Below are 16,753 nucleotides of genomic sequence, written 5' to 3' on the forward strand. Positions count from 1 at the left end.
CTAAAAGACTTTTTAGTGAAGCAAGAAATTTGAAGGATTGTCTCACCTATTGGCAAAGTTCATCAGTCGCTTCTCCCTGTGTCCTGCAGAATGTCTGGCAGTCTCCTCTGCAAAGCAGGAACCTGAAGGACAGTCTCGCCTTGCAAAGTTCAGTGGTCATTTTCCTATGGGTCCTGCATGTCCAGTTTATACAACATACTATCAGGCAGTCCAGGCAAGAGCAGTTTCTTGCCCAAATGGCTAACTTTTGCCATAAAGAAAGCAAACTCCATATGGAGTTTCTTTAATGCCCATCATCTTTTCTGAAGTAGATTGGTTCTGCCAGGAGCAGGCATGTCTCAATGTCCAGAAAAGTCTAAGTTCTTAAAACATTTTTAAATGCCATATTCTGTAGGTCTTTGAAGTGTTTGAAGATTACCTACTTAATTGAAATATATCAATTTATACCTAGAAAGCTTAACAAATATGACTATAAGTTTGATTATTCTAGAGGACTAATTATTAATCTGTATTTCTTAATTATACATTTCAATTTTAAATGAGTTGCATAAACACAATACCTTAAACAAGAATAGAAATATATATACAGTATAACAAAATTAACTTTAAATTTGTGTCACTTAACTAAAATCCATAGCAATGTAATATTTTAAAGAAGTTGTTGCTCTTTAAAAGTAGATTCAATAATCTACCCTTTTATCGTATCATATCTATGTCCTATGTTTCTACATCATATCCTCCTTTCTTCTTTTAGAAAGAGATTGACTATGGCCAATAACAATTTCTAACTAACTCCCTAAACAAAGACAAATGTCCATAGTCTATTTTTTTTGGGTGGGGGGAATGTGGGCATAGTCCTCTAGGCTACTTCCTGCTGATTGGGGATGTTGTTAATCTTATGGGGATCCTGAGAAAATTTAAGATAATGGTCAAGTCCTGGGAAGACCATCTATAACCTTTGCTGATAGATATCATCTGTCAAGATTCAGGAGGTCTCACTTGATCAAATCTGACCCATCTTTATCTGGAACAAATCCACAGCTTCTTGCTTCCTGTGGAAACAAAAGCACAGCCTCCTTTCCAAAGCAACATATCCTTAGACCCAAATTTTGAAGTCAAGATACCTTTAAAATATATATATATATATATTGGTTTAACTCAGGAGCCTTTACAATCAAATGTCTCTCTCCAGTTAAAAATCCCAAAGACAACATAATCCAGACTCTTTATGTAATTATTTCCATCTTTACATGGCCTACTATATTCTTTATATATTATTTTATTTTTAAGACTATCTATATCCTTTCTCTTCTCTCTCTCAAGTTTGTGTACCTTTTTATATACAAGGTAAACCATTTAGAGTTTTATTCCATCTGAATCTGTCTCTTTGTGAATCTATAATTCTTCTCTGACCAGGAGAGATTTTAAACTGCTAAACTGCATGGCTAGTACTACCACAGCAGCCTTGGCTGCTGACTCCTGCCCTTTCAGCTTCCCAACATGGTGGAGGTACCCAGGAGAGTCATGCTTACCCTGCCAACTCTAGGGTCCATGCTGCTACCAGGTAGTGTACAGCTGGCCTACAAACCTTTTTTGTCTGTATAAGTAAAAGCTAAATCTACCATGCAGCATGCTGCAAAGCTTGGAGACACCTCTGTATACTGAGTTGGAATCTGCCATGCTGTGTTCAAGCCCGAATGCTGTGGTGTCTCTGTACTATGGCCCACATGAGAGACACAAGTAGGAAGCTGGTTTTGGCTGTTATTATGTGTAGAAGCCCTTTTAAAGCTCTTTTAGGCCTTATGGAAATTCAAGAGCCCCAAGTTGGTACGCCAAATGTAGCCAGATGTTTCTCTGGTCTTGTCTGACCCCTGTCTGAATGAATCTCTCCCACCCTGTCCTGAAGCTGCTTGGTCCCAAGTAAACACACCGAGACTTATATTATTTACAAACTGTATGGCCTATGGCTCAAGCTTCTGGCTAGCTAGCTCTTTCATCTTAAATTAACCCATTCCTATTAATCTATATGTTGCCACATGGCTGTGGCATCTTGTTGTTCCTTTGGCGGCAGGCTGGCATCTCCTTCGCCTCTGCCTTTCTTCTCCCTGGCTCTCTCTTGGATTTCCTGTCTGGCTATAACCTTATTCAACATAGGCCAGAGCAGCTTCTTTATTAACCAGTCATAGCAACACATATTCACAGCATACAGAAACACATCCCACAGCAGTTTCTTCTCCTTCTTCTATTCTTGTTATTTTTAGATTTACTCTCTTCATGGTGTCTCAGACTCCTTCGATGTTTTGTGCCAGGAATTTTTTAGATTTAGCGTTTTCTTTAGCCAAGGTATCTATTTCTTCTTTTTGCGTCTTCAATGCCTGAGATTCTATCTCTTGCTGTTGGTGAGGCTTGCCTCCGAGGTTCCTGTTTAAGTTTCCAAATTTTTCATTGTCATATTTCCCTCAATTTGGGTTTTCTTTATTGGTTCTGTTTCCACTTTCAGGTCTTCAGTGGTTTTATTCATTTCCTTCCTCTGTTTGTGTTCTCATAGATTTCTTTAAGGGACTTATTCATTTCCTCTTTGAGGACTTTATCATATTCACAAAGGCTACTTTAAGGTCTTTTTCTTGTGTTTCAGCTGTGTTGCAGTACCCAGGGTCTGCTGTGGTAGGGTTGGTGAGTTCTAGTGGAGATATATTGTCCTGTTTGTTATTCTGTTTTTACGCTGGCATCTAGGCATCTGGATTTGGGATGATTCTAGGTGCTGAAATCTGGCCTTGTCTTGGTTGGGTGAGTATTTTGTTCCTTGGCTTCTGTTGCCCTCTCTGGTTCTTAGGAGAGTGTGGTATCTGTGTGTTGCCTGGTATGAAATTTCTTCTGGGATCTTGATAGGTGTGGCCACTGGAGGTTCCAGGTAAAATGTGTTTCTAGTTATTGGTAGATATGATGTGGGCAGCTTGAGTGTAGGAGAAGGGGAAAGCCCCGAGGTAGCCTACCTAGGTCTGTGTTACAGTGGTGGCTACTGGGCTCCAAAGGAAGGGAAACAGGCTGAGAGGAAGAGGCTATCCATGGCAAGCAGCCACTGGACAAGGGCTACCAGAGTGGAAAGCAGGAGGGGAGAGTGCAGGAAGCCCATCACACCACGTGTGGTGGCTACCACACTGGCCTGTTTCACCCGCCAGACTAGAAAGAAAAGTCTTCTCAGAAGCCTTCAGTAAATGGAAGACTTAGTAGTGGGAGCAGATAGGTCTTAGGCTGGCTATAGCTTAGAACTGGCTCACATGGTAAACACAGGTACTTCATCTAAGTGTAGCCTTACAACACTGCAGTTACAGAAGTAAGGCATTTGGCACTCAACAGCTGTAGTGTTCCTGCTGGTATCTGCTTGGGATTATCAGACATTCAAAGAGAAGAGAAAGAGTGATTGTGGTGTCTATACTATACCCCAGCACTAGGGAGGCAGAGACAAGAGGGAAACCATGACCTGTAAGAAGAAAATAAGCCACTGCAGATATGACATATGTTAGAATTAGCAGGAAAGGACAACAAAACCATAGCCATTTTCCTCATCTTCAAAAGGTTAAGACCTGCCAAGTATAAAAAAAAGACCAAAATTACATCTTTAGAAACAAAAGCTACAGTGTCTGAGATGAAAAGTGCAATAGGATGCAGAATTGGATGTTGCAGAGGAAGAGGCCTGAGGAAGAGTCGCTGTGGGGATATTTCTTTCTATGTGTCTTTGTTACTCCAAGTAACTGATGGATAATTTAATAGATGGGGTACCATTTGGACTAGCTCAAAAAATATTTTCTTTTGTAATGACTTCTTGTTAAAATATCTTTGGTTGTGCTTTGATTGAGAGAAGATTAAAATACTTCTAACAGAATTAAAGTTACTTTAGAGTAGAATGTATGTGTTGTTAGGTTTTGTGTTGAAATGTGTATGTTAAAAATGATAAAAGTTTAGAATAATGATTGCACATTGCTTCATAGGTGCAAGATTTATTTCCTAGCCAGCTAGTAAATTTTGTGAGGGAACTGAGTTGTCATTTACATTTCTGAATTTCCCGAACATACTTCGTGTGGTGCATCTGCCAGTGTGTGGTTAGTGGCACTTCTGTATGACAGCAGCGTCCTCTGCCCCAGTGCACTACACTTAGTCTGCTGTCTGAGGTAGGAATGCTACCCTGGTGCAAATGTAAACAACTTCCTGGAGCCTGTCTTAGTCTGTTAGCTTGTGCATGTTAAATCAGTATGTTCTGAGTTAACAAGAAAGGACTTGGAAATGACATATTTGGGAAGCTCTGAGTAGGAGGCTAGAGACTAAGTGGCAAGGCTAAACATGATGTAGAAAACTGTTCTTCCCACTTATTGAAAGGCATGGGAATTCTTCCACTTCTTAGCCACAGGAAAATCGTCTCCATTTTTAGGCAGAGACATATAAGGATGAGGCTTTGGACCCAGGTTCCAGTGTGCTGCACGACATTCATCTGAAGGTCCTGTAAGCCGTACAAGCTAGAATGGCCTCTGCACAGACCCAGGCCAGAGGACTAGGAGCTTTAGTGATGTCCTTATTGACAAGACAGGATGATTGCAGCCTACAGGAAGTCCGTAAACTGTCTGGACTTGAGCATGAAGGCTAAACCGAAGTCACTCATCTGTGTGTGTTCCCAGCAGCCTGGCTCTTAGCTTCTCTTGCTGCAGAAGGAGATGAGTAGATCAGCTTCTCACTCCATAAGACAGACACTTACTGAAGCAGTGATGAGAGATGTATATTAAGGATAAGGCCCAAGAAAGTCTTCCTTTTGTTGATGTTTTATTATCAGTGCTAAACGATGTTCAACAACAAAAAAGTTAAGGATTTCCAGTCTTTTCTCCATGTTTATTTGAATAACAAGAAAAAGAAATTCTGTATTGTAGAAAAAACATCAGTGCAAGGTCACTCAACATACCTACCAACTGCGGCACAAGCACAGAAAAGAGCAGTGTGGAGCTGAAGCCGAGCCTCACTGAAGAGTTGGAGGGACAACTCCAACACGGGTTCACTCCATGCAGTGAGAGGCACTTACTCCAGGACAGCAAAGGGAAGGAGTGGAGCCTTGGTTACATGGAAAGCATAGCAAGAAAAGCACACATGAAACTGCACAGGAAGTGGCTGAATACTCCTCCGCAATCTGCAACAGGTGCAAGGAGTTCGAGGACAGACTCAGAACTGTGGCTCAGGGGGAAGGGAAGGGAAGCAAGAATATAGAGAATTTGCAGTATGGCATAAAGATCATCTATCAAAAGGAACATTTCCTCAGCTGAGAGTATCTTATGGTACTAACAGGGAAACCACTGTAGAAAAAAGAAAATGTTGATGGTGAAGTGAGGAAAGTGTTCACAACTCCCTTTGGTTCCCTAGTGACTTTCTTAAGTCCACACTGCAGTGGATCTCAGGAGAGACTTCACTGGGTGTTTCAATAGCGGAGGTAATGTACAGCTAGAACACCAATGAGATGAGAAAGAAAGTGTCAGCCTGTGGCTGCCACCCAGTTCCCAGGCTTCAGGACAGGAGAGGAAATAGACAGGGCCCAGCAGAATCCCAGAATGAAGACTAAGCTGAAGCACCAGGGACAATGGGGACCAGGAGGAGCTGTCCCAGAAGTTCTATAGATGCCACCCTTGAACACTCAACAAGTATTGATGCTTTCAGGGAAGCTGCCTGGTCCAATGTGAAAAATGATACAGCCTCAATTCATTGAAAACGAGATTTTTAACAGTACAGTTCCATTTATGTAGATTCAGGAAGCACAAATAATCCACAGTGACAAAGGAGACAATCAGTGATTGCTAGGTTGTGAGGTGAGGAGGGATAACAGGCAGGGAAAGGATACTAGTCAGCTCTCTATTCCCCTCACAAATATCAGAGCTAATCAGCTTACAGTGAGGACAACTGGCTCACGGTTGGGGTGCTCCAGTCTCTGGCCAGCAGACCCCTTTACCTGTGGGCTTATGCTGAGGCATCACAGCCAGGCACAGCAAGTGGTACCACCCAGCTGCTCACCTCAGGGCTGCAAAGAGAGAAGAGGATGAAGAGGGCTGGGGCCTCACTGTCCCCCTAAGGGCACACTTCAGTGACCACAAGACCTACCCCTGGGCCCACCTCAGAAAGTTCTACCTTTCCATAGTGCACTGGTGATGAAGCCTTCACCACATAGACCTCCGGGGAACAGGGAATGAGTGAAAGATCAGAGTGTAAGGAACTGTGGGAGTGGCTGATGTGCCCACTGTCTTGTGGAGAGTTGACTCCCCAGACCAATACACTTGTCAGACTTGACTGTGTTGTAGACCTCAGATGCAGTGGTTTCATTATCATCAGTAGAAGTCTCTCTTTTAACCTATACTAGAACCAGTACAGACATAACAGCTCATCTCCGTTCTAACGAAGCAAAAGAAGAGGAGCGAACCCACATGACCTCTTTACAGCTTGCCTGATTGAAACTGTGTTTACAAAGGCGCTCTTTTTAGGCATTTCTTCCTTTTTGAGGTACACTAGTAAGATTAGTTTGCTTAAATATTGTTCTTAGCCACTAAACTGAACTTGGTGCAATTTTGTATTTCAGGACTCCTGAATCAAGCAAGCAGACATGAAAGGTGGATAAACGCCGTTGCCCCCAAAGGCACTGTAAGTTATAAACATCAGAGCTGGTTTCAGTCTCTGAAACTGCAGGACTAAGAATGGCTTCAGCTGTATTTATTCATTTTCATGTGGAATAACAGACCTGTGAGTATAAAGATGCAGACACCAGTGTTCCTATAAACGTCGATAACAACAGCATTAGCGGGAAATACTGGTGAATGGTCTCGGGGACTTTTGCAAAATGTGTGCTTAGCTGTAGAATTGGTTTTCTATTGCTGTGTTCCAAATTACAGAAGCCCCCCAAATATGTTCTAAGACCTCCGGTGATTCTTGAAACCACAGACAGTGTCAACCACTATACACTTGTTTTTTATAAACACATAAGCCAGCTAAATGCCTTTTCTGTTCAACTAAGCTGTTATATACTCTGGCCAAAACACTTAAACCATTGTAGTTCCAGTAACAAAGAGACGGCTTTCTTTCTCCTCCTTTACAATTTCACACACAGTATGTCTACCTTGACTGTAGGGCCTAGCAGCCTCAGCATATAATTTTGTTTTGTTTTGTTTTCTAACTAAGTTGAGAACTTTTACCTTTTTCCTTAAAGCATTTGTGGCTTCTTTTTGTCAGACCCAATTGCAAATGTCACTGTAATTGTACTTTAGAGCCATTACTAAGATAAAGACTTCTTGAACTCTGGCACTATGACTACCATGATGGTTGGATGGACAAGATGGCCACTGAGTGACTAACAGATAGATAGTATACACATGTAGCATGCATGTGCATGGCAAAAGAATGACTCGCATCCTGAGTGGAACAGCATAAGATTTCTTCATGCTACTTCAGGTGACATAATTTAAAACTAATGCATTATTTATATCTGGAATTTATCAACTACAAGTTACTGAAGAGATTAAAAAAAAAAAGCAAGTCCTTGGATGGGGCAAGAGAACAGTTCTACCACAGTAATGACCTCAGATCACAGTCTTGGTAGCCTTGTGCTTAGTGTGTCACGTGGCTAGAATAAAGGTGTTAACCAGGCTGAGGATATTATCTGGGGACTATGGGGAGAAGTCTCCCACATTCACTCACATTATAGGAAAAATGGAATTCCTTATGCCTATATGACATCATTTCCTTCTGCCTTCCACAAATAATCACTCTTTATAAACACTACCCACATGTCCATCTTTTTCCTCATGTGGACACTCTGTCTTCAAGCAAAACACACGGAATTCTTCTTATGCTCTGAATATCTGACTTTCTTGTAAGCTGGAGAAATCTCTGCTTGGTTGGCCAAGATATTTAACATAATTATGGGAATATCACATCACATCCACAGCTCCCACTCAAGAGATGACTATGTAAAGGCACCAATTGTTGGAGTCACCTCAGGATTGTTGGTATTGTAATGCTCATGTGACAGATTTCCTTCTTAATACCTTCTATGGCATTGTCTTAAGTTGTGAATAAAACATTTAACATGTAGATGAAGCAGGTGCTTCTGACTTTAGTGTATCTTGTGTAGGTTATGTTGTACCTCACTATGGGGAAGAATGGTTGGTTTTATCACCACATGTATGAAGATGCAATTACACTTTTATAAGCTGTGCTTTATAGAGTTACTTCATGAATTCCATTTCTTTAGAAATGTCTATATAACATTAAAAACTATATTATACTGAGCAGGTCAATTTGTTGGATTATGAATTTTGATTTGGATAAATCAGTGATTAAACACTGATTTCAAATAAACTTCTAAATATTATTTATAGTAAGTCTTCTTTTACTAATGTTCCATATATGTACATTCTTTCAAATGTCTTATTTGTGAAATAAAGTTAGCCTTGTTGGTCTGTGACTGTTCCCTTAGAATTCACTCTTAATGAAATCAGAATTTATATAAGATGGAATGTCTGACATACTGGGATATTTGTTTGGTGATTGTGTGTTAAGCTGTTAAGCAAAGGAAATGGTGAGGCAGCAAGGCAATTTTTATGATATTTTTTCACTCTCAGGCAATTAGAAAAACATTTCATGACTAAAAATAAAGTTGATAAAAGTAGCCAACAATAGCCTAAAAGGTCATGAATTAGTAGAATTCAGCTAAGAATGCTTAAAGTTATTAGTGGAATTGTACATAATGACCTCCTTGCATAGCTTGCTTTTCTAATTCTTACCCTGTCCAATCCATTTCTGTAGCTCTGAAGTTTACCTCCTCAAGATTAATGAACAGTCTCACATTCTTGGTTTTAAAAAGACATTAAGAGTTTGGAACAAGCTTTGGCCATAAAGCCACCTGCTGAGTTTCTCGATAGTATAGCAGGGTATGTTTTTCCTTGGCCTGTTATTCCCCGTGCAGATGTTACTCTTTGAGAAGCCAGCTGCCTCTTTTATGTCTCCCTGGTTGTAGACATGAAACACCCAGGGGTCAGACTTCTGAAGCCAACTCTCATGCAGCTGCCACAAACCTCAGATTTCGTTAAAAGTCTCACTCTTACCATAGTCATTTGGCTCAGATCTTAAAACTTGCTGTTTAACAGATTCCCGTGCTCTTGACTCCCATGAGCCTTTCTGCCACTGATTTCAAAAACATTCAAAAAGAGGGAGGGAAATTATTTAAAAGCATTTAACCAATTCAGAATATCCAATAATAATAATACGGTGTAGAGGCCTTTTAAAACTTTTTAATATCCTTTAAATTGTTTAACTTTCTTTCAAATTTGTAGGTAAATAGGCTAACCTCATTCAAGAGATAAGTGACTGCTCTCATGTCACTGACACTGCTAGTGTGTAGCAGTCAGAAAAGACCCCTCCTGTTCTGGCAACATCAAATCCTATCATGGTGAAGATAATGGATTGAATAATGGTAAAAACCCATGATAGAAGCATATTAAATTAGTTTTTAGACATGAAATTAAAGGCCATTTCTTCATAGAAGAAGATTGAAAGGTGTTTTGTTTTTGTCTTTTGGCATTTCATAGTTAACATTCCTGTGTAGCCCAGACATGATAAAAAGAGCTGAGAAAGCACCCTTTCTGGTCTTGTTTCTCTTTAATTTACTTCTGTTGGGTATTGAATCTAGGGCTGACTTTTAGCTCTCCTCCTTTGAAAATGTATGTCCCTATCATTTATAGTAAATCTTTGCAAATCCTCAGAGTCATCCATCACCTATCAGGAGAGCAATTCCTACTTGTTAAAAAAAAAAAAATGTCTTTCCAAGCTGTTTCCTACATTGTAACCTTGGATCTGATCATCTCATCTAAATTTAGTTTGCTCAGAGCTGGCTTGGTGGATAAAAGTCTTTACTGGCCTTGAAGACCCAGGTTCAGTTCCCAGCACCTACATAGCTCTCATAGAATTCTGTAACACCAGTTCCAGGCCTTTGTGGACTCCTGCACACACAGAGACACATATACATTAAATAAATAGATGTTTGAAAATAACTTGATCAGGTTACCTTGGGGTCTCATTAGATAAAGGTGACATTTGCCATTGAAGTAAGAAGCAGAGTCATGCTGCTTTTTTGTGCTGTTATTGGGAGCCAGCAACTAACAATATTAACATCAAATGAAGAAACATTGTCAGTTCCAGATGTTTTGTTTTTCCTATATGAGGTTGGCGTCTGGACTTTCCTCATCACTGCTGAATGACTCTTTGACTATCAGTTCCGAGTAATTTCTAGTTTGTATTCTACTTTGAGTCTCTTCGAGAGGATTTCCTTCAGAGTCGTAGCCAAACCAACTTGGAGGGTCATCAGAGCTGTACTCCTGATGCTGGACCACAGAGGACATCCTGTGAGCTGCTGCCCTGCAACAACAGTGCTGAATGTTAGTGAGCTACAGAAGGAATCCCTACAGTTTTCACATTTGACTGAATTTGGAATTGAAAACTTACCATCACTAGTCACATTTCTTTTTTTGAATGCCAAATGCCGTTTATTGAAGGAGGGAGGAGGTCTTAAATACAGGCTTACAGCACAATGGGAGAACCCCAGAGGGCAGAAGTTCACTACCGATGTTTTGTAATCTTGCATCTAAGCTGTTAACACCCAATATGCAGGATACACAGACAAGGAACTTCCCTTAAGCATTCAGGAGGGTGGAACCTGGCAGGGAATTAGCATAGGGAGGATGCCAAGGTCATCAAGCAAGGCAACAGCTACCCAAAACAGGGGCCAGGGCCCTGCAGGTCCCCCCTTTTACTAAAAAATGAGCTTCTGACTTAGGTTGCATGGGACATCAGCAGGTCACCTTACCCGTCATGGAGACACCTGCCCAGGCCACACAGGCGCTCTGTCTTAGGTTGGTGAGCGCCCCCCAGGCATTACCTGTCCTGAATACTCATTATCATATAGGCTCAATCATGTGTGAGCTGCAGAGTTAACTGCTGACAAAGATCTCAAAGTGGCGCTGGGCTTGCAATCTGTGTGTTCGACACAGAAAAGACCAACAGAAGTCCTAAGCCACCCATTGCCAGTAGGCTAAAGGGAACTGAGCCATTCCCTTCCTTAACGAGCCTTACTGCAAACTGAAGTCCTTGTAAGATGGTATCCCAAAAGCAAATGGAACTTGAGTTTGTAAATTTATAATTTTCAAAGCCAATCGAGATGTATATAACTATTGAATTAAATTTATCATGCCCAATAGAATGAAAGATTAACTAACTGTGCTTTTGCTGCCAGGGTCTCCACTGTGCTAGCTGTAGTAACCTATTATGAAATGGCAATCCCAGAAACAGTAGCAGTGGCCACTGCTTATAACAGCAACAACGGAAGCAGCGATGTCAAATTCTCTTCTGGAGCATGTGGGCATCCACTGGTATGGACACAACTCCAGGAACACGAACCACCAAGGCCCATTTTTCTTGATCCCAGCATGACTTAAGCTGGCAGCTCTGCCATCTCCAGACCAGCAGATCAAGTGTCTAGCCCCTAGGCCCTACCCATCAGAGTCCCAGTGACCAGACAGCTACCTTTCCCTGCTCTCCCACCCAAAAAAAAAAAAACAAACCCAAAAACAAACAAACAAACAAAAAAGTACTAGTCACATTTAATACACAGCTTCACTTGCTGTGAGAGAAAGTTGGGAATTGTACAAAAAAAAAAAAAAAAGTCTGGCACCCCAGGCAAAAGTATCTGTAGTTCAACCAATTCAGGGTTTACCAGGCAGTAAGTATGTCCTTACAGGTGCCAAGGAGCAGGAACACCAAAGTCACTTACAGTACTTTTGTGTAAGTGCTCAGCCTGATGTATCTCCAGTTTCTTTGATGAAGTAACAGCCTGGACCACCCTTCCTGTGAAGGCTAACATGTCAAAAAGGACCTCGTCACCAGAGTTCATAGACCCCTGTGGATGCATGATGAACTCTAGAAAGGTTCATGAGCTTGCTAAAAATCTGTATAGTTTTGTCTCCAGTATATATTTTTCTTGGAAGGTTGTGACTCAAAGAGGTTCATAGCCAAATGATTAAAAATAGTGTTAGACTTTCTTAGGAAGAAATAAGGAAGCAAAGAACACATATATGCATGCACGTGCGTACACATAGACATACACACATTTCCTGATTCTTAAACAGAGATGCAAAAAATCTCAACAGAATACTTCAGTCAATTGCAGCAACATGTTAGATCATACATATACTATGATCAAGGTGGCTTCATTGCAGTGATGTAAAGATGGTATAATACATGCAAACCAATAAATGTAATACAGGGCATCAAGAGATTCAGAAATCACATGATTATTTCAGTAGCCGCAGAAATGGCCTTTAACAACATTAATAACCACTTATGATAAAGCTCAAAAACAAAAACTACTAAGGATAGAAGTAGCATACCTCAATACAATAAGGACTATATATGACAACCTATAACAAACACACTAATTGGAGGAAAGCATTTCTTCTAAAATCAGAAGTGAGTCAAGAGTGTTCACTCATTTCGCTCTTACTCAAGACCGTGCTTATATTCTTAGCCAAAGCAATAAGGCAAGAAAAAGATGAAAGGAATACAAGGAGAAAAGGAGAATTCAAATTATCTGTAGACAATATGGTCATGCACTAAAAGACACTAATGACTCTTCTCAAAAATTCTTAAATCTGATAAACACTTTTCAGTAAAATATCCAGTTCCAAAAACATCCAAAGCCCAGCAGCTTTATTTATAACAATAACATACTCAGAAGAAAATTAGGGAATGATCTCATTCACGATAACTGAAAATAAAAAGCAAAACCACACATGCACATGTGTGCAGGCATGTGCACACACAGCCTCGGAATAAACTTCACTAAGCAGATAGAAGATGTGTACAATGAAAACTGAAGTAGTGGAGAAAAATGCGCCAAGGCCGCTGGTGTTGACATTGATAAGGACATTATATTCAGAGACAGCAGTGCCCTTGACTTCCAGGGAAAGAAAATGCGTGTTTAGGGAGCAAAGGACTTGAAAGGTGACCAAATTATATGTTACTTATGGTTTCTGAAAGCACTGGTTGTAAAGAATTGTGGCTAGTTGATAGAGGCTGAGTACTCATTGCTAAGTTTGGGAATATGTGATAGTGGGTTGTGTAGTACAGTTCTTCAGTCAGCTACAAGCTAGAGTAAATTAAGCACTTCTTAATTTTTTTTTTTTTACATTTTAGATTCTATAAAAGTTATGATGAGTACATTATGCAATGTATTGGTTATCCATCTTGTCACATGACAGGAGGTTCTATAAGAATTGAGGCATTAAAAACTTAACAAATAGTAGGAGACTGAGAACAATCTTAAGGAAGTTGCTGCCGACTCAGTACAGAGAAGAGAAATGGGCTGGGTTTAGTCACTGCTTGTGGCTGCAGTGTCACAGGAAAGAGTGATAGTAAGCCAAGCATTTATACACGGCCACAGGCGGTACATGAGAACGTGCATTTCTGTGCTTGCTCTTGTGTGTGTGTGTGGGGGGGGCTTCTGGTCCCCTCACCCAGCTCTTCCACCATTCCACGCACAGACAGCTTCAATGAAACAACTGCTTAGTGGGTCCCTGGCCCAAACAGCAAGCAGGAAGGCTTCAGAAAGAGGCCCACTTCCCCTACTTCCAAGTTCTTCCAGTCCTGGGTGAGGGAGCTGCTTTACTCAGAGAGATGAACCAAGTGGACTGCATTTCACCAGCAGAGCTAGAGCTAAGTGACAAGGAGCAGAATTAACTTTGGTTGTCTGCTTGACCATAGAGAGGAAGGGACTGAAAGTAAAAGGCTTCTGTGAAAGGAATATAAGACCATGAATTAAATTTTAGAAGGGCATCCCAGGTTCAACTCAGAATGTTGGTTTCAGTCAATCAAAATATAAATTGTTGCATATTATGAATGGCACAGGCACACGCCATGCTGTCCTGGCATTTCCGAGCCCTTTCATATCCAGCTGCCTACTTACACGGAGATGGACCTGCAGAATCGCATCTTGAGGATCCGGAGTTGTTTGCAGCCCATTTGAAGGTCCTGAAGGATCTGGTCTGTAAGTAGGATACAGCCAGAGATATCCAAAATGTGCAGATAATGGCACTTTGCAGATAAGGTCTCCAACCCTCCATCAGTAATCTGAACACACAGCCAAAGTAAGTAGCAGTTACTAAGCAATTCTGTCCCACAGGAGAACAGTATTTTAATTTAGGGTGCTGTAATAAAATATGATAGATTAGGTGGCTCAAACAACAGGCACTTATTTCTTACCATGAAACCTGGGAAATCCGAGAACAAGATGGCTGCACACATGGTATCTGGTGAGGTACAGGTTTGCAGATGTCTGCCTCGTATCATGCTCTTAGTGGGTAGCGAGCTCCAGCCTCTGCCTCTTCTTACAAGGACGTGACCCCATAATAGCGGTGCCCCTTTCATGACCTCTTCTAAACCTCTTTATCTCCCAAAGTCCCCGCTTTGTGACACTGTTACATGGGTAGTTAGAGTCTGAGCATTGGTAGCCAGTGGCAGGGGAGGGGGACAAGCACTCTTGCCATGGCAAACAAATTAAGACCTGGCAGGCTTTCTTTCACCGAGTTTATTCCATGATAAGCCAAGTTTGTGGCTTAACTACTTCCAAATGAGAATGATAAAATACCTGCCTCAAGTGACACCAAGAGGATTTGTGATTTTGTTGTTTTCACTTAAGCATCCTCTGGTCTGCATGAGAAAGAAACACTGTCAAATTTTCTCTGTAATTAATAACTGTTGTGTCATTATGAGGAACTTAGGAAATGCTACAGCAATGGGGCTGTCCATGTTCAAATCCTTTGTAAAGCTTTACCAGTTTGGAAAAGTATGCTTAATAACATTATATCTTGCAGAATTACAAACATACCCTGAAGTCCATCTCCATCCAGGATCAGCTGTCCATGAGAAAGATCTGATCATCTCCAATAGGTCATATGCAAGAATGAGTGGACGGCAGTAGGTGGGAGGCAAGAGGGAGATGGGCAGAAGCCACAGATAGTTCAAGTCCCACTCAGACAAATCTTAGCCAGTGTTCCACAATCACACAAATCTGTCCAGCTGTCCTGCAGAGGTAGTTCAACTCTGTCACTAGTGTATTTCACTGACTGGGGTCTGGCTTTTGAATTATGGATGAGCTGAAACTTGCTGCAGAGTAAACTAGATTCCTCTCCCCAAAGGAATCTTTCAGCTGGATTTAATTTTCTACTTTATATATGAACATTTAGAAAAACATACACTATGAGGCTTAGCTCATTGTTTTTTAACATAAAGTTAAGAGAATTATGCAGGAAAGCCCTTTGGTTTGAAATGTATACTTTTTAAGTATGGGAAAATAGATGCTGTCATTGTCTAGGCATTCCCTGTTTCTGGAACATGCTTGGAACCAAGTCTCAGAATTTTAACTGGTTCTCAGAAAAATTCCTCAGACATCTCTTCCATGCTCTATGAGTCTCTATGGATCTGTTGTCATTGAAAAAAGAATCCTGTAGCATTATAGGACAATGAGGTGACAGGACAGTTCAGGCAGATGGAACTTAGAGTGGAAGGGTTTGACAAGGAGCCCTCATCTGTAGTTTGGAAGCTCCATGTGTTGAATAGGGAGGTGATGGCTGGGGGGTTATGACTCAAGGGCTGGAAACTGGGGGCGGAGATGAGTTGGCTAATATTCCCAACTTTCAAATACAAGATCCTGACCTTGGCTTACTGGACAGATTGTTATTCCCAACACGGTTCCCTTTGAGTCTTGGAAAACTCTTTTGGTTTTTTTAAATAAATCCATTTCCTATTTTGGAAGAAATATAAGCACATTACCTTAACAATTAGCAAAGGAGAAACAATTACAAATGTGTCACCTTAAAACATAACTACTTTTGTACATGCTAAATAACACTCCCATCGTCTGCTTTGACCTCTTGTTTCTTGGGATGCATTGCTGGCTAGAAGCAACTCAGGGAGCCTGTGGGAGGGCAACACCATGTCCAATCAAAGAACTAACTCCCTCTCAGCGGAGGACGCATATACAGGCAGCTCTGAGTGGAGCCAGCAGGGGGCTGCAGCTCTGTGAACAATGCTGTAGCCCCTAGTGGGCGTCCACCCAACTGCTGGCCCATTGGATTGTGAGCAAATCAGATGGGAGAGGGTGGGCTGGAGAGATGTCTCAAGGGTTGAGAGTGTACTGCTCTTGCAAAAGACCTGAGTTTGGTTCCCAGCACCCATACCAGGCTGCTCACAACTGCCTGTAACTAGCTCCAGTGGGAATCCAACACCTCTGTGGGCTCTGCACTCAAGTTGCACACACCTACATGCTGACACATGTATGTATACGTAATTAAAACAAATTTTTACTAAGGTTTAAAAAGATGTGAGTTGTCCAAGTCATCAATTTCAGGGGGGTGATTGACTGCATATACATTATCCAACATCACATGTTAGCCATCCCATGCTGATAGATGGTTAAAAAAAAAAATCCATCAATCATTTTTTATAACTATTATAAAACCTCTGACTGGCTTATGACCATGTTGAAATCTCTTAATGGAAAGAATTTCCAAGATTCCACTTACTAAAGGTTCCATAACTTTTTAAAACAGTGCCACGAGCTAGGGACCAAGTGTTCAAATGCATAAACCTATAGGGGATATTCCATATTGAAACCATAACTTCTCCA

General features: G+C 41.1%; 2 protein-coding genes across 14 annotated transcripts in view; one reads left to right on the forward strand and one right to left on the reverse strand.

Annotated features, from left to right (window-relative positions):
• The window catches only part of Fam185a (family with sequence similarity 185 member A), a 47,830-nt gene extending 39,715 nt beyond the window's left edge, over nucleotides 1-8,115 (forward strand). For both annotated transcript variants that reach the window (XM_006991064.4, XM_076565978.1), the window contains one exon: nucleotides 6,602-8,115. In XM_006991064.4, the coding sequence (XP_006991126.3) occupies nucleotides 6,602-6,714 (113 nt within the window). In that variant the 3' untranslated portion in view covers nucleotides 6,715-8,115. The remainder of the gene's footprint in view (nucleotides 1-6,601) is intronic.
• A 2,025-nt stretch (nucleotides 8,116-10,140) lies between these two features.
• Nucleotides 10,141-16,753, reverse strand: part of Fbxl13 (F-box and leucine rich repeat protein 13) — a 214,800-nt gene continuing 208,187 nt past the window's right edge. For 8 of the 12 annotated variants that reach the window (XR_013049550.1, XM_076565962.1, XM_076565961.1 and 5 more), the window contains 2 exons: nucleotides 14,033-14,196; nucleotides 10,141-10,431 (listed from right to left, as the gene is read on the reverse strand). Coding sequence is in view for 11 of the 12 variants with exons in the window: in XM_076565962.1 (XP_076422077.1) it covers nucleotides 10,230-10,431; nucleotides 14,033-14,196 (366 nt within the window). In the remaining variant the exon portion in view is untranslated. The remainder of the gene's footprint in view (nucleotides 10,432-14,032; nucleotides 14,197-16,753) is intronic. The other 4 variants (XM_076565963.1, XM_042272907.2, XM_076565964.1 and 1 more) reach the window with 1 other exon arrangement.

Source organism: Peromyscus maniculatus, chromosome 3, assembly GCF_049852395.1.
Source record: "Peromyscus maniculatus bairdii isolate BWxNUB_F1_BW_parent chromosome 3, HU_Pman_BW_mat_3.1, whole genome shotgun sequence".
Classification (NCBI taxonomy): Eukaryota; Metazoa; Chordata; class Mammalia; order Rodentia; family Cricetidae; genus Peromyscus; species Peromyscus maniculatus.